We start from the raw sequence: 25,951 nt of genomic DNA, 5'->3' as shown, positions 1-25,951 counted from the left end.
CAGCTGCCTCTGTCGTCATCAGACGCCGCCAGCGAACGGCGAGAGCCACGATCCCGCGGCCTTCCATTTCTCGCCCAATCGGAAGCTTCTGGCGCAGAACGGGACCCAATCAGAGGAGAGGGAGCGTGGAGCCGTTCCCCCTGCAGGAAAGCGGGGTCGGGTTTAAGGCTCGGCTCCAGGCCGACGGTGGAGAGGCGAAGGGCGGTTGAAAAAGCGCTGCTTCTTGAAAGAAGCTGCTTCGGGGCCTAGTTATGGCCGCGTCTAGCCGATAGCTGGGAAGGCTGGCTTTTACTTTTCCGGTTATGTCCAGTCGAGCAGTCTGGGAACGCGTCCGAGCGAGGATGCAGCGCTTCCCTGAGCTGCTGGCGAGTTGTGGGGAGCAGGTAGGGGGTCCGGAAGGGACAGGTTGCAGGGGCAGCAGTATCCGCGTCACCTCATCCCACTCACCCAGCATTTAGGGGAAGCCGTCCTGGAGAAAATCTGTTCGATGATGATGATGATGATGATAATTAATAATAATATACTATTTTAAGAAGGTACTTGGATGCTGGCAGCAACCCGTATCAACCATTAGCACCAGTCAATGGTATTTGTGACGCATTTTTAAATGTTCAGTTGACTGAGTTTCATGTTTAATGAACAAGAGATAATAATAATAATGTAATGATAATAATCATTAATAATAATAGTATTCATCCTGTAACACCGTCAAAAGTCCAAATCAGCCTATCCCAGGTCCTAACCAGTTGATAGGTAAACAAACATGCCAAACCCAGTCTGAACATCTGGCTGACTCTGCGATGATCAATAATAACAACAGCAACAGTAATATAGGAAAGGGAAGCTAGATTAGTTGTGCTCTTCCTGGCGGGAAGGAGTAAAGAGTTTTAGGTAGTGTTGATCACCTATTTAAACATCCCAGTGTTTTTCAAACTTGTCACCTTTTGAGACGTGGACTTCAGCTCCCAGAATTCTCCAGCTATGGAGCCCCATAATTTCCCATAATGTCCAGAGAATTCTGGGAGTTGAAGCCCACACATCTTAAAATTTGACAAGTTTAACCAATAAAGGAGAATGTTTGTTGACAAGTTTGAAAAACATTGACTTATAGATTTAAGCTGCATGAGGCTTGGGAGCATCAATATGCTGTTCATACACAATTCTTCTCTTCCATGCTAGGCAAGTGAGGCTGTTCAGAGGGTAGCTCAGTGCCCTAGAAGCTGTAAGGTCCTGGATGGGAAGGACTGCAACTTGACCCTAGCAAGACAGAAGGGTTGTGGGTCTTTGTGTTCCTCCACCTTGACCCACTGAACCAGAGTTGACATTTCTGACATTTAGGGGCCCTCCTGGAAGAGCAGGTGGCAGCTGTGCTGGAGGGGGAGGACTTTGCACAAATTAATCTAGTGGTGGGTTCCTACCGTTTCGGATCCGTTCTCCTGAACCGGTAGTGCTGCCTTCAAGCAGAGAGCGAACCAGTTTTCTGTTCCCTTGAAAGTGGGCCTGCTCACCCGCCCCTGGTTATACTTACCTTTATTTCAGCTTCTGAAGCCGAGCTGATCCGGGGCAGCAGCTTGAATTGCTGCTCCTCACTTGTTTTCCATTTTTTCTCAGTATTTTTCGTTTAATTGCGCACGCGCTCGCTCGCTCACCGAACTGGTAGTAACGCTGGTAGGAACCCACCACTGACCCGCTCATACTTTAGTCACTTCCCATTTGGATAACTTCAACACACTTTATATGGGGCTGCACATGAAGACCATTTGGAAGTTGCAACTGGTTCAGAATGCAGGGGCACACAGTTTAAGGTGCCCTGCATCTGATTAACACCACGGTTGTGTGATCTGCAGTAGCTCCCAGTTACTTTCTGGATGCAATTTAAAGTGCTGGTTATCATCATCTTTAATACCCTGTATATGGACCAAAGCTGGATGATTGGCAGAACTGCTTCTCGCTGCCCATCTTACTAGGATAAATTGATTGATAGATGATAGATAGATAGATCCATTCTAGATTCCCTCTCTTAAATGTTGTCAGTTGATGGGCCCTCAAAGATACACCTCAGAGGCCACTACATTGGAATAGCCTCCTATATGAGATATTCCCATCCTTTTAGCCTTCCAGAGGGTCATGAAGAGCTTACTATTGCTGTGACAGTTGGACCAAGATGGGGTTGAATTGGGAGGCTCTTTTGGTCGGGAACCTGAAGGGAGAGGTACTTTTGTTTTATCAGTGTTTTTATGGATTGTGAGTTGCCTGAAGTCATTATGTGAGGCAGCCATATAATAAGTCCCCAAAGTAAGGAAATAAATAAATGTCAGAAAGAAAGACACAGAGCGAGAAAGATGTGACTGCTATCTGTTCAGGATCCTGTCCCTTTCTGAACTGTGGGCACGCAGGCCTGTATTTGTATGTATTCCATTTTTTTAAAGGAAGAGCAGTACAGCATTTCCCTTTGCTGTGCTGGGGAACGTTTCCTCCTATCAGGTTAAATTGTCTTGTAAGACAGAACAGTATGAGTTAATCCTATTCCTTTGAGTAAAGTTTGGCAGAGGTTAGAAATCTCTAGGTGGCTTAAAAGTCAAAGTGGAACAAATTGGAAAAGCCAAATACATACCCATACAAGAATAGTACATTATTATGTCCATGGTATCTCATAAACACAGTGCCTAAGGACTACTAAATCTTTGTTGTTTATGAACATATTTTAAGCTACAAACAAAAAAACCCCAAAACCAGGACATGTGAAAAGTAACAGTAAAATAAAATTCCACATATCCTAAAATTGAGATAATATTTATTACATATCTACTTACTTCACTAACTGCTTGTAACTTGCTGAAGAATATAGGTCTCTGGTTATACCTTTGTACTCTTAAGCACCTGGATTATTACTGCAGTAAAGGCCTAAAAAGATAAAACTTGCTTAGGGTCTACCAAAGTTTTAATGTCCCTTGCAGTCTGCATCTAATTAGAGCTGATATTTGCAGGCCTCAGTTTATGGCAAATGTATTGCGTCCAATACTACCGAACATGGAAACTTGAAAAAGGATGTGTGTGCCAAGGAATTTGCAATGCTGATGGATTGCTTCACAGAGGCTGTGAGTTGTTTGCCTTTTGTTTTTCATTTCACAGGGTTAACTTTTCATTTGGGATCTGGTTAGGAACAAAACATGCTATAAATACGGAGGTATATAAATATACAATAAAAATGTGCTGTTGTCCTCTTTTCTATTTTTGGTTGCTGGAAATGTAGAATGCTGATCAAGAAATCATGGAAACAATCCTAGTTTACAGGCATAGGACATTAAAGTTCTCTCCATTCCCCCCTCCCCCCCTTTTTAAAGAGAAGTTCAGTCTTGCTGCAAAGAATTTACAGCACCTACAAATTGAAAGGAAGTTCAGTAGTAAATGACATCAGCAGCTCTAGAACTTTTCTTTTCTTTTAGGATTACCACACTGAATTGTTCTTTCTTGTCTGTTGTACATTTTTACAGCTTTTAGGCTGTAGTGTGTCCAAAAACTTCATACTTGTAAGAAGGCATCTGTTTATGCAGATAGTCCTTGGATTACGACCATAATTGACCCATTTATTGACTTTTCTTGCCACAGTTGTTAAGTGAAGCACAGCAGATGTTAAGTTAGTTACACGGTGAACCTGGCTCCCCATTGACTTTGCTTGTCAGAAGGTCGCAAAAGGGGATCACATGACCCCGGGAGACTGCGATCGTCATAAATACATGTCAGTTGCTACGCATCCAGATTTTAATCATGTGACCATGGGGAGGCTGCAATGGTCGTAAAGGTTAAAAACAGTCAAGTCACTTTTTTTCAGTGCCAGTGCAACTTCAAACAGTCATTAAGTGAGCCGTCAGTAATTCAAGGGCTGCCTGTATTTTAAATTCAAGGGTTGGTAAGAGGTCTGCTAATCAGTCCTGCTGCTAGAAAACCATATTACACAACAGAATCATGTGAACTTATCTGAAATTTACTGGAGCTATCATGGGATTTTGTTCATTTCATTGTAGCTTAGTTCAGTGACGGCTGACCTTTTTGTCGTCACTTGCCAAAAGCGAGCCTGCACCCACAATGCAATGCATGTGCGACGCTCCCATGCATGTACCACGCCTCCACACATGCATGCGTGACACCCCCGCGCTCCCCCATGTATGAGCCACACATATCCTTGCCCATTTTTGGCTTCCAGGTTGGTGCAGGAGGCTTTCCAGGCCAAAACAGGGTGCGGGGGGGGGGGGCGTGGTGCCCCGTGCCCCGTTTTGGGCCTGCAATGCCTCCTGCACCAACCTGGAAGCCAAAACGGAACACGGGGGCGCTGCATGAGGCCCCAAAATGCAATGCAAGTGCCCCCCCATGCATGCACCCCGCCCCGTGCATGTACATGTGTATCCCCCACATGCGCCCCTCGGCAGAGACCTGAAGACCAGCTGGCCAGTGGGAGGCGCACGCGCATGTGTGGTGGAGCTGGGCTGGGGCAATAGCTGCAGTGCCCGCAGAGGGATGTGCTTGCCACCTGTGGCACGCGTCCCATAGATTTGCCATCATGGGCTTAGTTTGGCCAAAGAAACTTCTGAAAGAAACTACTATGATAAAAAAAAAAAACACCTGTGATTTTCTTTGGGACAAGCGTACCTCTCTTAATATGGAAGTTAAGAGAATCTATATATTTAGATATAGAGGTAGTCTGTGACCTATAACCACCATTGCTAAGCATGACAGTTTTTAAGTGAGTTGCTCCCATTTGGCAACATTTTTTTTTGCCATGATTGTTAAGCAAATCACTGCAGTTGTTAAATGAATCTGATTCCCCCCCCCCATTGACTTTGCTTGTCGGAAGCCAGCTGGGAAGGTTACATGACCCCGGGACACTGCAACTGTCATATATACATGCCAGTTGCCAAGTGCTCCAATTTTGATCACATGACTAGGGGGACGCTGCAACGATTCTAAGTGTGGAAACTGGTCAGAAGCTGCTTTTTTCCAATGCCATTATAACTTAGAACGGTCATTAAATGAATGGTTGTAAGTCAAGGACTACCTGTACCATATTTGCTTTGCATGTTAATTGACTGTTATAAGAATGATAGCAGACAACTGATCCATTTCAAAATCTCATTGGCCTTATGCTACAGGATATATTGATATGAATATATTTACATAATTCTTAATATTCTTTCCTGATCTTTCTTTGCAGGCAAAAAAGAATGTAAAGACTTGAAATGGATACTGATGGCAAATCTGGGATTTATAGTTGTTTTCAGCCCAGAAGAGTAAAGAACTTTTCCATCTGTCGTTATATTGAGGTCCAGAAATGGAATATTTCCCAATGTGCCAAGAGCTAATGGCTTTTCAATTTATCCATGTGTGTACTGTAAGCACATTCTGGGAAACTTTTTTTTAAATGTAAAACTCAGTGTGTGTGGGTTTTAATTTAAACATGGGATGGGTGGTATAATTTTTCAGAGTGGCAAGAGGCAAAGATCAAGGCCGAGAAGTATAAAGCCAGAAAATATATAAATACTATTTAATTCAGTTTTTTGTAATGTTAGTTTCTATTAGCAAATATGTCAGGTTTCTTTTGGTAAAATATGACATTAATATACCAGCGGCCTTTTCCTATCAGTGGAATGTCTGTTAAATTAGCTACTTGTACCAATTTTGCCCTGAGGATTTACTAATTCCCTTCTTATTTACAGGAATAAAATAAGATACTCCTGTAGATCTTGCTTAAGCTACTTTATATTGCTAATTCCAGCTCCTGAAAATCTGGGGCAAAGAAAGCCCAGCGTGGCCAACTCCCTAACAGTCATTGGTCATTTACCCAAAAATATCCAGTTATGGTATATAAAAAATCCTGATATTTGCAACTTTGAATATTTGATTTCCCTTCGGAATATGAATTTCCTCACTAAAGCTTTGGGGAAAAAAATCTAATCAGTGAAATTGCCTAAGGACCAAAATGTGTTTGCATATATGTGCCAAGGTTCCACGGAACAGCTCAAAATCTGACTAGTAACAACATGAAGATTGGGACAGAACTGTACCTCTTGGTTGGCTAGGAACACTAGGCCTCCAAGGTTCCAGAATTTCTAAAACTCCTAAGGGATTTGTTGGACTCTGATCAGATCTAGAGACAAATATCAACTAAGTGTATTTCTAGAACGCAACTTTGGTCACAAAACACAAATTTTATCTTTGTATGAATGAATGTTTGTGAAAATATTACATGGAAGCAGTTTGGTCTAGTGATTAAGGCCCCAGACTAGAAAGCTAGAAACTCTGAATTCTAGTCCTGCCTTAGACATGAAAACCAGCTGGCTGATCTTGGGCCAGTCACTCTCGTCTCATGTCAGGCTCAGGCAACAAGCTGGTTCATTGGTCAATTCCTGGGGAAGTTGGGGAACACTGCCCATGCGGGGGAAAAGTTTATGAAAGTACCCTGTTTTGCTGAAAATAAGACCTCCCCAGATAATAAGCCCAACTGGGCTTTTGAGCACATGCGCTAAAATAAGCCCTCCCCGAAAATAAGGCCAAGCGCTTATTTTGGGATTCAAAAGAAAATAAGACCCTGTCTTATTTTCAGAGAAACACGGTATTAAATATCATATATTGGTATCTTTTATAAATCTGTCAATTCATTATGATCATGTCTTAGAAAATAATTGGATTGTACTCTGGCTGGGAACAAGTACAGTCGTTTTCATGAGAATGATTAATAATATTACTTGAAGCTAATAGTGAGTTTTGTTGATGGATCCAAAATCAAACTTGCGTGTAAAAGCTAGAAAATGCATCGGGATCAATAGGTATTTCCTCAACTGTGTATATTGTCTGCAACTGAGCAGTCTTGGTGTCCTGTGTTATGTAAACCAGCTATTTCCAATAAGAAAAAAAGAGGCTCTGGTAAAATGCTTCAGGTTTTTTTATTATTGATTTGTGCAGGTTAGCTATAATCCCTGGGACTGGTCATTGTACAACACTGCAAATTGGACATTTTGCTGTGGCAGCAAGTGAGGAATTCCAGATGAAATCCAGGGCTGCCGCCTTCCATCTTGTGTCTTTCTTTGTAATTGCTTGGAGATGGGATTGTTTAAAAAAAAAACTTGAGTCGTTCTATGGAGGAATGCCAGAAGTATCTTTGGTCCTTCAATTATAGCAGTCACACTGTGGCCAGAGAAACCATGACAGGGCGTTCATAACCCCACGTATTAAAGCAATTTGGCTGATATTTACAAAAAAAATAATAAAATAAATATTTACATACTGAAGTTAACAGCGATCCAACCACAAACTATCGTAATTGTGCTTTGGGCAGCTCTGTTGAATGGTCGTGTGGAATGTCATACTAAATCTGTCTTTCCCCAACCAACACCAACTCCCCCTCTCTGGCCTCTTTAATTCCAAGATGCCCAGCCAACTCAGAACAGCAAAACATCTGGGGATTTTGGGTTAGGAAACCTTGCTCTAAACCCAGCAATAAACGAACTGATGTCTTGCCAGCTTTTTTGGACTATAACACCTGTAATAATTGGTCATGCTGATTGAGTCTATGGGTTTTGTAGTCCAAAATGACTAAAACAGCTTGGCTATTCCTGGTTTAGCACGATGATAATGAATCCACCACGTACATATCATTCTCAAATATGGCTTGCAAAGAATTTGAAATCTCTCGTTTTCATTTAGCCATCACTTCCACTGAGCCATGACAGCGCTAACCATAGTTTGATACACAAAGACTATAATTTTTGGGGGAAATTAAATTGACCAAACAGAAGCTCAGGCTTCAAACACCATGTGGCCTTTGATGGAGGAGGCTTGGGAGGGGATTAGGTAAACTGAAGGCCCTTTCTACTTTATTACAATCACCTAAAATCACAGTTTAATATGATGGTCAGACAGGACCAATAAGATGCCCGAGGAAAAGTTATTAGAGTAACAATGTAACAAGGAAAAATGCCCCTTGCAACAAGTGGTACCAGCCACATTTCTGTCTCCCTGAATGGAAATACAGCAAATACCCTTGACAGAAAAGATACGACAATGGCATTGCCCTCACACCTGTCCCCCAATCTCAGTTTCATGTTGCAGGCCAAGCTACACTCGAGAAGCAACATCCACTTTAACTTTCCCTTCTTGTTCTAGGAATATAAACTGATAACTGACTTCGATAATTAACTGTTTCTGGCCAAATTCCAAATATCCTTGGATATTAGTGACAATCAAATGTCAAGAGCTTAAATTTGGTGTATCATTTGTTAACACAATCTTTGGGACTGTTAAGGACACCTAAAACAAATCAATTGTGTTCAAATGTCGAAGCTTGCCAATTCTAGGACACGACTAACAGATTTCACATACGAGAGTCTCCTGAAAAAGTAGGGATATAGGGGGACAAGCTTTAAGTTACCCTATATGCATTCATAAAATGGAGGGAAGAGGTAGATGGCCTACTCTGATAGCGCCCCCTTGAAATAATTTCAGTTAAGCATCTTGCAAAGCTTATGGTTTCATAATGCACTTAAGACAGGTATGTTTTTTAAAAAGACATATTTTGATCAAAAATGAAAAAAAATAGGTTACTTTTATTATTGCTAATACTGGACCTGGTTGAAGATCAGAGTAGTTTGTAAGTCGCTGTCAAAATGCACTTGTTAGCAATCAAGTCCATATTAAGAATTTATCTTTGAAGAGATGCTCTCTTTTCAGACGTTTACAGAACTACTTTCATCTTCTTAAAACCATTTCCAAAAGCCAAATCAACCCATTTAGCAAACGGCAGAACACAAATTTCCAAACATTAATTTAAGGGAGGGTAACGTCCACATACCTGATAAAAGGGATTTTCCAACAAGATAAAATAACAGATAAGGCAACAGACTAATCCTAGACACAGAAATTAAACGAATTAAAAACGTACATGCTTCTTTGGAAAGATGGCGAGCGTAAAAGAGTTTTGGAACCCAGAAAATAGATGACCTTGGGTTTTGCACACAAGCTACCAGCAGCGTGAGGCGAGACCATTTTGAAGAATGAAATTGGCTGGCAGCATGGGAATTCCTCTTTCCCCCAGAGCGAACATTGCTCAGTCACCGGAGTTCAGTTCAGATGGAGCCAGTTGACCTGGGTTGCCAACGGTTAAACACCAATGGCAGTTAGCCACGTAACAGACACCTTTAAGCAGCTGGTAGATTCCTACGTTTCCTCAGAGTGCGGAGACTTTCACGCCTCCTCTTCACCCACTGGTATCTGTTTAATCTGTCGGCTGTGAAGGGCTTGCTGGGCCCCTTCTGCCTGATTGAACCTAGTGTCTAATGCACCACGGAGGTCATTGACTTTCACATCTGGGACGGGGTTAAGTCCAAATATTACACCTCCCACCTCTTCTTCCAGATCTCGCCTTTTGCGGCGCAGGTCCAGGTCCGCTTGTAGCTTGAGATCTCTGTTGGGTTTGGCCTTTTCATAATCCCTGGACTCGGGCCTAATTACGTCTGCCTGTAAGATATGGTCACTGTCAGCTTCTTGCAAGCTCTCTGGGATCCTTTGCTCTCTCTTTGAATCATGCCCTTGATCATTGGCATTACTCAACTGTGGATGATGAGCTCCAGTGGCCGTCCTCTCTTTACTCTTGGCCCCTTGGCCCTGTAATCTGTCAACCTGGTCCAAAGGTAAGCTCTGTCTTCCCCCACCTTTCACAGTTTCCTGGACCTCCAATTTCCCTGGTATGTTATCATCAATCTTTGGTTTAAGTGGAACGTCTGGATCATGGAAGTCTTTTTTGACCTCCTTGGCAAGGGACTCGCTGTCAGAAGCTCTACGAGGAGCCTTTCCCTCAACACCATGGATGTTGGCTACCTCTGGTCTCTCTCTTTGGCTTTCAGCCCTTTTCACAGCCTCTTTTCTCTTCTCAACGTTGTCTGCCCCTTGAATTTTCTGTCCTATCAAATCTTCAGACTTGGCTTGCTTTTCCTGGTGGGGTCCATCAGGCCTAGCTATCTGTGAATCACTCCTGACTGGCTCCAACTTCTCTTTGTGGTTTGCATTAGCTTGGTGTTGTACGATTTTCTCATCGTTTATTTGAGCCATAAGATTTTTAGGAGGAATTTCAGTTAACTTGTTTCGTATAGGCTTTAAGTCTCCTGGACCAGTGTCCTCCTGCCTTTTAATTTCCTCAGGATCTTGGGGCTGGTTCTCTGGCAGATGCAAAGGATGACCCAGGTTTTCGCTTGGTATATTCTTGGGAGCATTTTCAATTTTGTTGTCAAGGTGATCTCTCTCTTTACCCTTGATCAAACCAAGGCCATGTTCCAGCTGGATTTCTATTGCAAAGAGAAGTGGAGAGCTCTCTGTTACTGTATACACAATTTAGCAAGCTAGAAAACTCTTTTATCACCAACAAAACAGTTTACCCAGAGCCTTTGGAGAGTCACTCAGTACCCTCCCCACTACATCTGACTGCCAAAATTACTGCATTAATTGTGAAATTATAAATAAGATGTAAGCATGTGTCTTAAGCGGTACCTTCTGTTTTATAGTTTATAGTCTTCCTATAGTTTTGAAACAAGGGCTGGGATGTGTGGAGAAACAGAGCCTTTAATCTATTGCTTGGAGAGGGCACTGGAGAAGGGATATTTCTCTGAGCAGATTTTGTAACAGCTCCACAAGCAACTTTCTACAATACTTATGTATTGGGGGTGGGGTGGGGGGGGTTTACCTTGCTTTGGCTTTTCCTCGCCTCCGTCCTCTTGCCTTTGCTGGTGGATCTCTTTGTGTTGTTCCTCAATCACTGCTAACAATTTTGCCTGCTGATCTAAGAGTTGCTTTTGCTGAACCTGCTGTTCCTTTATCACTTGCAACAGGACGGCATGGTCCAGCTGCTTCTCCTCATCTCCTGGGGGGGGGGAGGAAGAAACTGAGGCTAGAAGGAATCTATCCATGGGATCTTCAAGGAGAAAAATCAGGAAGCACACACACACACACCCTGGTGCTTATTATGGTCTCTGCCACATTTGCATATACACTGTGCTTCTTTAATCTAGAGGTAACACGCTCATTCTTAAGCACGGGCCTCAAGAAATCGGATTTCTCAATCACCTTCTAGAAAGGTGGCTAGAAAGGATAATTATTATGGCATTCCTGATTCGTCTTGAACGACGCCATGAAGATCAACTGCATACTAGGCAAATAAGCAAAAAAGGAACTCTTGTCCCAAAGGGAAATCAAGTAATAATCCCAGAAAACTACACATCCTGGCATGATGCAAAGTAAAAACCGGCAAAGTGGGAATTTAAAAACAAAGGATTCTCACAGTCACATAGTCAAAAGAATTGGGCTTAGAAAGAAATATGCCTTTAAGTAAAACGTTCCTATACGGTTATAATGACACCCACATCTATAGAGGCATGGGGAGCCCTACGTTTCATTATTACAGTATGGTGTCATTTTTTTTTTCTTTTTGTTATTTTATAATGTTACTTTTTAGTATCTGTTCTGATTTATTAAAAAGTAAAGCAAGAATAGGGAAAGAAGTAGACTTAAAAGGGACAGTCTTGCCCTCCCAAGCAGTCTAGGAATATTTCCTGTTTCACTTGGGTATTATTTAGAGCAATTTTCCATTCTTAGATAATGTGGTCACTGCTGTTTCAGAGGAAGCAAGTGAGAACATATATAAATATCCTAAGCAGCTTTCTATACAGCAGCTTTCCCCCAAATTGCTGTCCTCCATGAGTTAGGATCACAGCTCCTAGAATTCTCACTAACCATGATGAAAGGGGAGAATCATCCTGGAAGCCAGAAAAGTGTGAATCCTGCTTTAGGCACAAAACCAGCTGAGTGACCTTGGGCCAGTCTCTCTCTCTCAGCCTTAGGAAGAAGGCAAGCCGCTTCCCAAAAAGTTGCCAAGAAAACTACATGGAGGTTTCCAGGTGTGGCACAAATCAAAACTGTCTTGAAGGCAAAATGTCTATGGAGATACTCAATCGTCCAGGTCATGGTTGTCCCAAAGGTGCTTCCTCCCCCCCCCCCCCACACACACACACCAAAAAGAGACGAATGGCCATTCTTGTTTGTTTTTTCCCCTTGGAAAACTTTTTGCTTCTCATCCAAGAAGCTTCTTTGGTTTTAACTGGTGGGGAATGGAAGGATTTGTATCCTTAGCACTCTGAGAGTTGGTTGTTAGCACTCTGAAACTCCTTGGGGCCATTTGGAGGTTCGTCTGTATCCCGAGTCACCTGAATCAGAGTGGAAACAGGTGTGGAAACTCCTTGCCGAAAAGACTGCATTTTAAACAGGAAACAGGTGGGATCTTGAAGGCATCGGAAAAACACAAAAGGCTAGGAATTCTAGGAACTATCACTCCAGCATCATTTGGGGGAAAGTTGCCCTCTTGCTTTCATCAGGTTTTCGCATCTTTTAAATGCAGCTTTTTCTCTTTACTACAGGGGCATCTGCTTCTTTTTTAATCTTTCTTTTCTCCTCAGAGTTCACAGCCACTTCATTCTTACTCCACGCATAAGATACAATGCATCCAAGAGTTCTTACAACCCACTGGAAGAGCCCTGGTTGTTACCTACACTAAAACTAAATAAGAAATGCTTACTTTAGAATTCAAGGGCTGCTCCACTGAACATCATAGGCCTTACTAGGCTCAGAACAGTTTTGGGCCCCACAAGACAGTTCAGAAAGAACTATTCTCTTCCAGAACAAGCAAATGGATTTTGGAACAACCAGTTATATATCAGCAACCTGGCAATCTCTTGCTAGCAACTTATAAACACATTAAATTTATCGAGACAATGGGGAAGAAATTAATGTAAAGTTAATTGCCGGGAGGGGTGCAGATGAGAGAAAAGGGATATAGGGTAATAATCAGTTTGTCTTAGCATTAACCCCATTGGCAAACAGTCTAGGGAAATCAGGAGATTGCGACTGGCAAGGGGAGAAAATCATTTTCATATGCCTGGAGGATTGCTGAACAAAATGTATATAGGAGTGTTCAAAACACAAGAGAACTGGCAAGACCAAAACTATTTTTAGGAAAACTACTGCTATGGCCTTCACAGTCATACAGTATATATAAAACAAGAATCTGAGGGCGTCTAACAGGAGCCTGCTTTGAAGTTATGTTTTGAAGTTGTCAGACTGGCAGGCACTGCGTTTTGACTGACAAGGGAAGAGCTTCTGAAGCCCAACAACTCTCCTAATGCTGCCGACTTTTGAAGAGGGGGAAAAGAAAGAGAAAAAAAGAAGAAGAGAAACTGCTCCGTTTTAAAATATTGCCTATTCAGATGCACCCCCAATACAATCCCAACTATTTTGAGGAACTGGGGACTCTGGTTGAGGAGGCTCTGCTGTAGTTTTAGGGGCTCAGTGACGAAGACACGGAGCTTGTCGATCAGAAATCCCTAGCGCCTCGTAATGGAGTGAGCTCCCGTTACTTGTCCCAGCTTCTGCCAACCTAGCAGTTTGAAAGCATGTACAAATGCAAGTAGAAAAACAGGGACCACCTTTGGTGGGAAGATAACAGTGTTCTGTGCACCTTCGGCGTTTAGTCATGCCGGCCACATGACCACGGAGACGTCTTTGGACAGTGCTGGCCCTTTGGCTTTGAAAAGGAGATGAGCACCGCCCCCTAGAGTCGGGAACAACTAGCACTAGGGGGAGGGAACCTGTAGTTTTAAATGGATTGTGGCTCCGTTACAAGCAAATGACTCTACGAGAGCTGCTTACTTGCCCTTCACCAACATGACAGGATTGCACTGGTGCTTTGGTGCTTGTAGCCTCACATTACACCTTCTGAGATTATCTCAAGGCAAGATTGCCTGGCCTTGCAGTCTAGCTTTTATCTAGTTCCCCCTTCATAGTACGATTAAAGAATTTGGCCTAGGCGTCTACAGTATAACACCCGCACACCAAAGGCTTTCAGGGAAGCAGATGGTAACCTCAGTTTGTGTGTGTGTGTGTGTGTGCGCGTGCGCATATGTGTACACATCTGCTCTCTGTGGAGGAAGGACAATGCTTACCCTCGAGCTTGCTCTCAGACTTCTCTTCTGCATTTCGAACCTCTCTCGCCTCAGTCTGGGCTGGACCAAACTTCTCTGAAGAAACGACCTCTTTTTTATCTTCTGAAAAGAAGAAATACACAGATATTTCCTGGGTGGAGCAAAGAAAATGACAGATGTTCTCTGCCCCTGTCCCTGCCCAACCCCCTCCATTCTCTTTGCAGTTTCTATCCAACTTGATTGCCGAAGGAAAAGTCATTAAAAAAAAAAAGATTTAACAGTGTTATAGCCTGCTGGCAAGAGACGACTGCTAACTGCCTAAGCCTATTAAAATGCAAGCCCCGGCCCTGGAGAGCAATGCAATGGGACACTTATGCAATGAGGCACCTGTCAAGATCTGGCCCTGAATCCCCAATGACCAGAATGGTCATCAGCACCTGATGCTTAGCAAAGAAGGGAAGAACTGCACAAGAGCCAAGCCACAGGATCTCCCATGGCCAACAATTCAGCACAACCCCTTTCCCAAAACAATGGCTGAAATGGCTCTTCCATGGTACCCCCACCAAAGAAAAATTGTGGTTTTTAGGTCAGGGCAAGCAGGAACTTGGGAATTCATTGGTATAAGATTTTACATTTCTTCCTACACATAAGTATTTTTTTTTAAGTGCAAGCAAAGCAATTCATAGTTATTTTTCTTGGGATATAAAATCCACTCCTTTTTTTTTAATTGCAGAAGTAGACTTCTTTCTTTTAGTAAAAGCTAGGATGAAGGAGGAAACACTGGCACAAGGCAGACGTTGTAAATAAAAAAGATAGAAGCCTTGTGGCAAAGAAACAGCTGTGAACAGGGCTGGTCGATATGGAGTAGGAATTTTGGGGGAAAAAATGCCTGAAAAGCCCAGCTCAGACTTTAGCAGTTTAGGCTGGGTGTGGCTTTGCAGTTCTTCCAGGCGTTCCGTGGCACAAATCAATTTCTGTAATAATTTATGTCAAGTGTATAAATGCTAAATCTCAGAAGACCAAATAATACATTAAACTTCCCTGGAACCAAAAGAAGCAGAGAAAAGTACATACGTGGTTCATTTTCCTTCTCCATGGATTTTACTCTTTCTTTGCCATGTTCGGCTGCTTGCAAATTGGCACCGTTCTTCCCACCCAGGGCCTTGTCTCTCTTCTCATTCTGCTTCTCTAGCTCACCCTCTCTGTGAGGAGACTGATCGTCCTTGTGTGCCACCCCCTCTGGCGCTGGCTTGGGGTCTTTTATGGGCTGGTCTTCTGGCTTTTTCTGTCCATTCTCTTCATCGGCTTGTTTAGGAACAATTTTAAGGTCTTCCTTCTCCACCACAGCATTGTTCTCTACTAGGACATCCTTGTCTGCTGGTGGCCGATTCTGTTCAGATTCCTCCCGGTCCTGACCCTCATCCACTGCTACCCCATCACGTGGCACTGGTGGCTCATGGCGATGGGCTTCTCCCACAGGTTGTGCAATGCCTGCATGAAAAGAAACACAGGCTCTCAATCAAGAATGGCACAGAAAGCAACACGTTTGGTGAAGTACAATTCACACATATTTATAAAGTGACGTCTACAGTGATCTCTGACCAAATAAATGGGAACCGAAAATTGGAACAAGTTGTGGATCTGTTGCTTCTCTGAATTCAATATTTCCAGCCTCTTTCCAGTTCTAATTCTACGCTACCTTGATCAGGCCGGTCCAGTTGTACCTCCTCCTTTGGTTTCTCCTTGTCTTCTCTCTTAGGCACATCCATGGGGACTTTGATCTGCGGTTGTTCCACCTCTTCTTTCTCATTCACCAATTTGGGTCTGTCACGGTTATCAGCCACTTCTTGAACTGCAGGGTCTTGATCTGAAAAGCGTGGTTAGAAATGATTAAGGAAACAAATTCCCCATCTGGCATACAAACAAGCTCCCCCTTCTCGCTTGTGGCTATAATATCTTCTGTTGTGTTCAGTTTTAATAAAGGGCAACTACTGTGGAAAACGGATTGTTAGTTTGATGGTACCAGTTATGCTTGGGAAGAGGCAACCTTCCCTTTTACCCCGTGCCATCTTCCCCTTCTATACACTACCTTGCTGCCATTTTCTTCCACAAGGAAAAGGAGAAAAATGAGTCTGAGAGCAAATGCAAGAGACTCTTTAGGTGTAAGAAGTGATACTAATCAATACAATACCATAACAGAGTTTGAAAGGACCTTGGAGGTCTTCTAGTCCAACCCCCTGCCTAGGCAGGAAATCCTATACCGTTTCAGACAAATGGCTATCCAACATCTTCTTAAAAACTTCCAGTGTTGGGGCATTCACAACTTCTGGAGGCAAGCTGTTCCACTGATTAATTGTTCTAACTGTCAGGAAGTTTCTCCTCAGTTCTAAGTTGCTTCTATCCTTGATTAGTTTCCACCCATTGCTTCTTGTTCTACCCTCAGGTACCTTGGAAAATAGTTTGACTCCCTCTTCTTTGTGGCAACCCCTGAGATATTGGAACACTGCTATCATGTCTCCCCTAGTCCTTCTTTCTATTCAATTAGACATACCCAGTTCCTGCAACCATTTTTTCATGTTTTAGTCTCCAGTCCCTTAATCATCTTTGTTGCTCTTTCTAATCAAATTCATTCTCTCTCTCTCTCTCTCTCTCTCTCTTTTTACACACACACACACACACACACACACAAATAATTGTGCTGGATTGTTAGAACAAAATGCTGCTGTTTGGGATGAGTGGACACTAGATGGCAGCATTGCTCTTGCTCATTTACATGCTATGCATGACAAGCAGTGTGTGAAGATGCTAGGCATGGCCAAGGGAAGTTACCTGCTGGAATTAGCAAACCTAGAAGAAACATACTAAGGGGTTGGTTTACAACCGAAGCGAAAGAGGTAGAGAGCAAAGAGAAATCCCCAGAAGGGAGAAAACCAAGAAAGAAAGGCAGAGTGAAGAAAGGAGGCAGCTGAAGGCTGTCTGGGGCCTGTTTATTCAGGCCTCTTGCTGTAGGAATTGCCAGCATCTCTCCCTGCTTGCAGATACAGGCAGGCACTCTCTGCTAAAACCAGAATTAACAGGAGGCAGGGTGTCACAGAAGAGGCTTCAGGCTTTCCCGATTATGCCTCCAGTTTAAAAGCCTGACACTGCTCTCCGCAGGAAAGCAGCCCGCAGCAAGGAGGAAGAGTGACAGTCCTACTCCTGGGCTTTGAAATTCTGCAGGTGGATGGGGCAGAGCCTTCTCACCTCCAGCTGCTTCACTGACTAAACAGTTAAGAATACATCTAACCTCTCCCCCATCCAATCAAAACCATAGATGTTCACCTTGAAAGTCTTTTTTTTTTAAAGTGAGTAACTGAGAAGAGGAAGACTAAATCTCCCATTATCAGGGGCCTAAAAGAGCCTGAGGAGTTAGCTCTACACACACGCGCACACACATGCAGGGCAGTTCAGAGTGTTCCCTCACTTCTGGCAGCTGAAGTCACGCCAAGCATTTCCTGCAGAGTCGAAGTCTGAAATAGTCATTCTCACACTTTACGTGAACATTCTTCTCCACCCTGTCCCATTTTCATTTTCGGCTCCTTGTGAACATTAACTTTCCCTCCACCCACACACCTTCCAACTGGGGCAGATGATCTTCAGCAGGTACACGGGTGCCAGGAACAGAACATGGGGAGGTGGAGAGAGAAGACAGGAGGGCTTGGCTTCATGCAGCTGCCTCAGCATTGTCAGGGAGACCAAATGCAAGAGAGAGCAAAGCAGCTGAGGAATTGCAGCCAACGTCCTCCTTCCAAGCCAAGCTGGCTCCATGTTCCACAGACAGAGCCCTCGGGAAAGATGTTCTCCATTCAAGCTGCATCCTCCTCATTCCTCTCTCTCTCTCTCTCTCTCTCTCTCGTTCACAACTTAGTCTAAAAGAACACAGTTCCTCCATTTGGGGGAGAGGGGAGCCCACCTTCTCTAACCCGGGGGCTCTTGCTATGCGCCTGGATTCCAACCCCCAGAATTTTCGCCAACGGTTTCCCTGGCTGGAAATTTTTTGAAATCCATACTTCTGGAGAGAACCCAGATTAGGGAAGGCTGGTTTAGTCATTGGAGGCTCAGATTAGCTAGAGACCAACAGGCAACAAGGAGCAAATGAATGAGGAAAGTATAGCCCTGTTTCTGGTTTTTTGTTTGTTTGTTTGTTTGTTCAAAGGAACCTATCGGGGAAAGAGGATGGGTAGAAGGAAACATTACCTGTGATTAGCAACCTTTGGGTTTCTAAAACTGTTTGAACATTGTCAGGGACCACAATTAAACTAGAACCCGTAAGTCCTTTGGAACCTGGCAGATGAGCAAAGCACCAGCACAGGGCACAATTAGAATGACTTCAGAGACCTTTTCTGATGCTTGCAAGTTAATAGAAACTGACTGACTTGCAAGCAGCTGTATTTGGACAATATGAATGTCTGGCAGTCATGATATAAGAAAGGTAACCAGTATTTCCAGAAATGCAAGAAGCAGCAAATACAAACCAAAGTCTGTAGCTACAACAATTCCCCAACGTCTTCTGCTGAAATTAGCGTGACTGGCTGTCCCTGGGTCCCAGAATATGTTGGGGACGTTGTGATTTCAATGGCAAGTAATGTAGAGCGAAAGGGGAGCATGATGGCTCAGTGGTTAAAAATGTTGCGCTTGTCTGCTGGAAAGCTGACAGCCCGGGTTCGAGACCCGACCACTACATGACAGGGTGAGCTCCCACTATTTGCCCCAACTCCTGCTGACCTGGCAGTTCGAAAGCATGCAAATGCAAGTAGATAAATGGGTACCACTTTGGTGGGAAGGTAACAGTGTTCCATGCGCCTCGGTGTACACTCATGCTGGCCACATGATTATGGAAAACGTCTTTGGACAACGCTAGCTCCCACGGCTAAGAAATAGAGATCAGCACCGCTCCCTAGACATGACTGGACATAGGAAACCTTGAACTTTACAATCAGGACTAGAAGTGGGCCAAAGATCAGCCCTTTGGCTGTCCCTGTTTGGCTCACTTGGATTGTTTTTATTTTGAAAATGACTACTTTTTTCTCTCAATTTCTGTATGTAAGATAACTATTATTGTCATCTTTTTACTGTGAGCACTGGCCCACATTAAAAATGAAATTCTGTTGCCTGCTCTCAAGAGAAAGTGTATATCTACCCAGACACATACACAAACACACATAAACATATGCTATATACATACATAAATATATACCATGCATGCGTGTGTGTGTCAATGTACCTTCACAGCCCTGTTGGTTCGGCCCTCCACAACAGTCCCAGTTTCTCATGGGGTGCCTTGAGAAAATGAATTGCCCATTCCTGATTTAGATAAATTGAAAACCAGAAGTAAGACAATGTAGGCTTAAGGCCTGGTATGGCTCGTTGTCCAAATAATTTGGGAAACTTTTCCCTAAAGCACAGTGGCTTTTCCCTAAAGGAATGCTGGATCTGATGCTAAATATATGTTGAATCTGTCATTTCTCAAGGCAAGACCACTCTTTACCTACTGCAACATTCAACAAAGCAAGTAAGAGCAGCTGTCTCACACATCCACTCACCAGGATAGCAAGTGCCAAGAGTCAGATCTCTTCCCGCCTTAAGCTCGAGATTCTTCAGAGAAAATGTAGACAGAATCCTGTAGGGCTCTGCTTAATGTCCTTAAACCGGGAAGCTCTTAGGCGACACATTAGGATATAATACATTTTGTTTTAAATATGAAATCCTTGTGTTTCCATTATCCTTGCTAGATAGGCTGCTGAGTTCTATCCATACCATTTAGGGACCATATAGGAGTGGGCACCCTACAGCCCTTGGGCCACTTATGAAATATTTTTGCAGTTCCCAGAACTCAGCAACATCAGCAATAAAATGGTAATTTTCAACAGGGCAATGTCTACCTCTTTTACAATTCTCTGCGAAAGGCAAATGCAGTAAAGTCACCTGTCACACCTATTTCCCCAACCCTAAAAAGAAAATTGAAAACATGCTCAAGTTTCATTTGCTTCAGCTTCATATGCCCCAATGGCAGCACCCAGCTAAAAAAGTTGCCTGCATCTGGACCTTGGGAATAGAAAGAAAAGAAGAAGAAAAAAGGATGGGGACAAATATTAATGGGCAATAAGACTGGCACTCAGTGTTGAAATTTACTACTAGTTCTGTGGTCGTGGCTTGGTTTGGTGGCCGTGGCAGGGGAAGGATATTGCAAAATCTCCATTCCCACCCTACTCTGGGGCCAGCCAGAAGTAACATTTGCCGGCCCTCCGAACTACTCAAAATTTCTCCAGAACCTGTCAGAACCTGCTGGATTTCACCCCTGCTGGCAGTGCTTAGCATAAGATTGAAAAGTTGCTCTCTGACCCGAGAAGTCCAACCCAGACTAAGAAGGCTAAACCACACATGGGATTGGGGGGGGAGGAAACCACGCACATCAATCTTCCCCAAGTTGGTACTTTCCAAATATACATTGGGTCTAGATAAGTGGTGTGCTGGTAAATGTTTAGCAACTGCCTCTCCAGATCCATTGCCGCCACAGTGTTTGCGCTACTAGCCACTGAACATCTAATCAGCCTGCTCCATTGTGACTCAGCTCTGCTCTCAAGTGGCTCGCAGAATTCCAGCAAATTTAACAATCAGCTCTTGCAAGCCTGTATGAGCTGGCTCCAGCATACTACTGGGTCTACAGTTCCCAGAAAATCAAGCTAGCATGGCCTTTGCGAACAGCCAATTGAAACCCTACCTTGAAAACCCCACTTTTCGAACCATATATGTAGATTTGGATGCTGCTGGGAACACTGTTGTTTCGTAACTCAGATCTTCGTAGCATGCAATTTTCAACCCCAGTAGCATACGCTTTCCCTTCGATGGGCCACGTAGGAAAACAAAACCAAACCCAGAGTGAAGCAGTTTTGAGCCATTACAATGCATTGCATGCAAACCTCCAAGTTTTCTTCACCCCCACTATGTCTAAAGGAACTGGCTTTAAACAGAAATAGTGGATTTGATGTAATACGTGTCAAAATTTGTAGTTGTGCAGATTTTACAAGGACAATTCTCTCTCCCCAAAACCCTGATTACCAATAATTCAGGGGGGGGGGAAACACAGCTGCAAAGCCAGAAGTTTAGATACTAGTTGCATTCCACACTGGAAAACCCCAGGGTTGAAGCATTTAAGGAATTAATGCCAGAGACTCCCACCTGAGCAGAGGGGAATAGAAAGCCGAAAGGAACAGGGAATGGACACTATCTTTCCCGTTTTTTTCACAGCATGACTGCTCTGCAGCCAAATGACCTGGAGCAGCTTTCAGGCACAGTCAGTGAGTTGCCGATTTAAAAAGGGAACACACGTTACATGTATGTTTCCCCTTTTAAATTCAGGGCAAGCCCTGGATTAATCTTCATTTCAGCAGCTTCTGAAATAACCTGGCAGCTTCTATCAGGAATTTAACTTTTATCACCTGGACCGTGATCCTTTCACCTGGCCTAGAATGTTGGTCTGTCACAAGCTGATTTTTCTCCAGGTCATTTGACTAAACGGCAGATACAACACGTATTCCTTGTTTATTTCAGCTTTCTATTCCCCTCTGATAAGGTGGAGGGGTTTTGGCATTAATTTATTAATGCTCCAGTTGTGTTCAACAGTGTGGAACGTAACTAGTAAGCTTGATTCTAAACCTCTGGCTTTGCATATAGAACACACACAAACACACACACTCACACAGATGTGTGCAGCGCAGACACTCAGAGCAAAACAAAAGGGGAAAAAAAAAGAGATTAAAAAAAAAAAGGTCTCCACTCTGTAATAAGACAAAGTTGCCTCAAAGCCGTCATTTTCTCAGCAGGAAGCAAAATTAAGTTCATCATCAGGGCGTGAATTAACGGCCTCTCATGCTGCTCGGAAATCTATAAGGGGCTATATGTGGTTTGGAGAGAAACATTTTGCCCAGGATGTGTAATAATCACTGAAACTGTAGAGTCGCCCTTGTGGTCCCTTTGGATAATGTTACAGTAATGTTGTGCCTCTTAATGTTTTATGAGGGGTGCTGGGCTTGACAGGAAAAAAGGCAGAGAGGCTGTAAAAGCTTCTTAGCTTACAAAAACAGCAGGGGGGATAAAAAAGATCTTGGGTCTCAGGAAGAGTTAGGTAGAAAGAGAGTGGGAGGGGGGGCGGGAAGAGATGAAAACCCCCAAATGTTGGGAGTGCACCCAAGGACCGGTGGCTGAACGATAGCTCCCACACCGAGCCAACCCCAGCTATTCCTCTGACTGCATTAGGGCAGGGTGAGGGAAGGACTTTTCCCACGGGGTTTTTGGAAGCATCCACTTTTATTTTAATGGCCCACCAACCCCATCCCTCTCGGCTGCAATAAAACCTCATCATGAGTGAGCAACCCTAAAAGCTTTTCCAATCCTCTCTCCAAGAATTTGACAAAGGGGAGCAGCTCTGCTCCTGGGGAAGATGAGGATTGCGCTACCTGGCATTGCAATCGATTCAGATCTGCAGGAGAGAAAAAAAAAATCTTAGGATGCTCTTTGCGGCCTCCAAAGCCACAATGGCAGCTGACTTTATTTTGGAATATCCCGCGTAAAGAGCTCCCTGTGAGAAAAATATAACCGCTATGCTTTGGGCTCCTTGCAATTTATCCCGGCATAATTCCAATAAAGTTCAAAGACAAACCTCTTCCTGTTCTTCAGTACAGGTAGTCCTCAACTTACAACCACAATTGAGCCTGACATTTCCTTTGCTAAGCGGAGCAGTTGTTAAGTGAGTTTTGGCCTGTTTTACGACCTTTCTTGCCACAGTTGTTAAATGAATCACTGCCGTTGTTAAGCTAGCAACACGGTTGTGAAGTGATTCTGGCTTCCCAATGGACTTTGCATATCAGTAGGTCGCAAAAGGTGATTGATCACATGACCCCGGGACACTGCAACTGTCATAAATACAAGCCAGCTGCCAAATTGATCCGGATTTTGATTGCGTGACCATCGGGATATTGAAACAGTTGTAAGTGTGAAAAACGGTCATAGGTCACTTTGTTCGGTGCCGTTGTAACTTTGAATACTCACATGGCTGTAACTTGAGGACTACCTGTAAGCTGGAGAATAGAAATGGAACACTGGGGTGAAAGGCTTTTCACCAAATGTGTAATTTAAAGAAACAGTTAACTAAAAAAACAACGCAACTGGGTTGAGCTCAGAAATTATCTTTTGTTGTAAAGCAAGGGAAATTAGGCTGGCCTGTAGAAGCAGAGGTTTATCGTTTGCACTTGAAAAGATGTTAAGGACAAGATAAGGCGAGGAGTAAGAAAATTTACAGCTCCTTTCTCACAATCAATCCCCTACAAAACATGTTTTTACTGCTTTAATTTTTTTGGGGTATTTTTACTTGTAATATATTTTTGAATTGTAAGCCACCCAGTCATTGACTGAGAGGGGTGCCTATAGAAATAGAATGAATGAATGAAGCAAAACTGCAGCTTAATGTGCCAGAGATGAAGGCAATTATCCCACAATATCAATCGACATCGCCTCTTCTCTGACATTATCAATGCTCTGATTTCTATGAAAGGAGAGAAACATATTAAGAAGGTTTTTACTCTTTTCATATTTTGAGGAAAGAAAAAAAAAACAAGAGGGGATACACAGCAATTGTTAATTGGAAAATGTATGTATGCTTATTTTTAACTAGCAAAGGGAAAGAAGTAGCACCATTTTTGATGCTTGTCTATTGGGAAAAGATGCTGCGGTAAACACCAATGAAGTTTATTGTTTGCTCTAGGTGTGCATACATGTATTTTCTGCAATCTGTTGCCACTATTGGTCTGGTGATAATTTTTAGAGTTAAAATTGAAGACATAACGTATTTTTCGGAGTATAAGACATACCCTTTTCCCCTCAAAAAAGAGGCTAAAAATCTGGGTGCATCTTACACACTGAATACAGCATTTTTGGCCTCCTGAAACCGTGCCCCCTTCACCAAAATGGCCGTGCATAGCCTTTAGGAGGTTTCCAGAGAACTCCTGGGGGCTGGGGAGGGCAAAAATGAGTGAAAAAAAGGGTGATGTTTGCCCCCAAGCCCCCCCCCCCAGGAGCACTCTATAAGCTCCCAAAGGCTATGCATGCCCTTTTAACAAAAAATGGGCCTGTTTTAGCAAAAAAAAACCAGGCCATTGTTTGCTCGTTTGTGCCCCCCCCCCCAACCCTCAGGAGCACTCTACAAGCCTCCTAAAGGCTATGCATGCCCTTTTTTTGACAAAAGGGCCTATTTTTGCAAAAAAACAGGCTGTTTTTGGGAGGTCTGCAGAGTGCAAAACTTTTTTTAAAAAAGTTTGCCTCTTCAAAATCTTGGTGCGTCTTATACTCCAAAAAATACAGTACATTCCTCCAGCTTTCCCCAAGCTGGTGTCTTTTGAATTTGGTGGACTCTTTACCTGTCCTGGCATTATTTTCCAATTCATGAAGAATACAATAAATTAAGAAAACCTCAATATCAATCATAGGATATATAACTTGATATATTTGGATGGCATAAAGTTGGGAAACATTGTCCTAGGCCAGGTGTGTCAAAATCAAGGCCCACAGGTCTGACCTGCGGGCTGCTTAAATCCAGCCTGCGGGGCCGGCCTAGAAATATTGAAGTACCAGTCTGCGGTGCCTCTGCTGGCCAAAATGCCCTGGGGGGAGGCTGTGTGCATCCCCCACAGAGTCTGTTTTTGGCTGTCCTGGCCTCCTGCAGCACTCTGCCGGCTGAAAACGGATCGTGAGGGACCTCCACACAGCTCGTTTTCGGCCGGCAGAGTGCTGCAGGAGGACTGGATTGGACTAGATTACAATTATGGGGCCTCAAATAAGTGCCTGATGTGGACAGAAAACAAGCAACATCTGATGTTATTACTACAGTTTAATGCCAGATTTTATATACTGTAGGTCCATTTAATCTACAAACCACAATCTATAAATGGCAGCTATTTCTATTTACTATTCTGGAAATTTACCTCTGTTAGATCTTGTATTACTAGTTGAATAATAAAAACACAATAGTATAAATTTACTATTAAACAATGGGGTATAAATTTAGAAATAAAAAGTTTAGTGGCGTATGAAGAATAAGTAATGAACGTTTGCCAGTAATATTTGTTAGAAGAGATAGGAAAATGGTTATAGTAAAGAACTATGGAAAGAAAGAAGGGGAAAAATGCATCTTGAGCCTGTGTGTCAAACGCCCACCATGGCCACGCCCACCCCGGCCACGCCCACCCCAGCCACGCCCACCCCCGGCCCTCCAAGGTCAAACACAACCCTGATGGGGTCCTCAATGAAATGGAGTTTGACACCCCTGTTCTAGGCCAACCTATTATACACCCTGTTTCATTACTCTTGCCATACTTCCAAAGTTCATGAAAGAAGAAAACCCAACCATTTAAAAAGAATGGATTGTTTTAAGGTAGCAAAATCTGTGGTAATGGACAAATATGAGGCTGTTGACATTTAGTAAAGAAACAATTAAAGTAAAATTTCAGCAGCATGCACAATGCCAACTGGTAATCACTTGTGCTATTAGACAATAAATACAGAGTTATAGCTAAGGACATGAAGATAATGGCGTAATTATTGGTAGAGAGAAGGAATTAATTCATCTGATGTTACCCCAGGCTTCTGAACTAATATATCTCACAGTATCTAAAAAAGATGGTCTTGACATGATCACCAACACAAATCTCTCGCCACGACAAGAGAAATCCATAAGAAGTTAGAAAATCCATAGGTACCACATCATCTGTTACTTCTGTCATTCCAAATGGGAACAAGTTCAGGGAGAAGATTGCTGCTCAGCTCCTATCTCAACTCTGGAAGGAGGCAGTCATGTGGCAGGCATTTAAAAAAAAGGGGGGGAGGGAATGTTCCCAATTCTTCCCTAA

At 43.2% G+C, this 25,951-nt stretch overlaps 1 protein-coding gene and 1 long non-coding RNA gene across 2 annotated transcripts in view; one reads left to right on the top strand and one right to left on the bottom strand.

Annotated features, from left to right (window-relative positions):
• The first annotated feature begins 63 nt into the window (after positions 1 to 63).
• On the top strand, positions 64 to 5,734 carry LOC309399518. The gene is made up of 2 exons (XR_014176537.1): positions 64 to 383; positions 5,210 to 5,734. It is a non-coding gene; the product is annotated as an uncharacterized lncRNA (long non-coding RNA).
• Positions 5,735 to 6,919: 1,185 nt separating this feature from the next.
• The window catches only part of SLC38A10 (solute carrier family 38 member 10), a 102,529-nt gene continuing 83,497 nt past the window's right edge, over positions 6,920 to 25,951 (bottom strand). Inside the window, exons 12-16 of the mRNA XM_081967392.1 lie at positions 15,712 to 15,879; positions 15,087 to 15,503; positions 14,034 to 14,135; positions 10,727 to 10,903; positions 6,920 to 10,331 (exon numbers count right to left, since the gene is read on the bottom strand). Coding sequence (XP_081823518.1) covers positions 9,235 to 10,331; positions 10,727 to 10,903; positions 14,034 to 14,135; positions 15,087 to 15,503; positions 15,712 to 15,879 — 1,961 coding nt within the window. The 3' untranslated portion in view covers positions 6,920 to 9,234. The remainder of the gene's footprint in view (positions 10,332 to 10,726; positions 10,904 to 14,033; positions 14,136 to 15,086; positions 15,504 to 15,711; positions 15,880 to 25,951) is intronic.

The sequence above is a fragment of the Natrix helvetica genome (assembly GCF_964273705.1).
Source record: "Natrix helvetica genome assembly, chromosome: 1".
Lineage (NCBI taxonomy): Eukaryota > Metazoa > Chordata > Lepidosauria > Squamata > Natricidae > Natrix > Natrix helvetica.
Note: the sequence above shows the minus strand (reverse complement) of the source record. Positions and strands in the feature narration are given on the sequence as shown.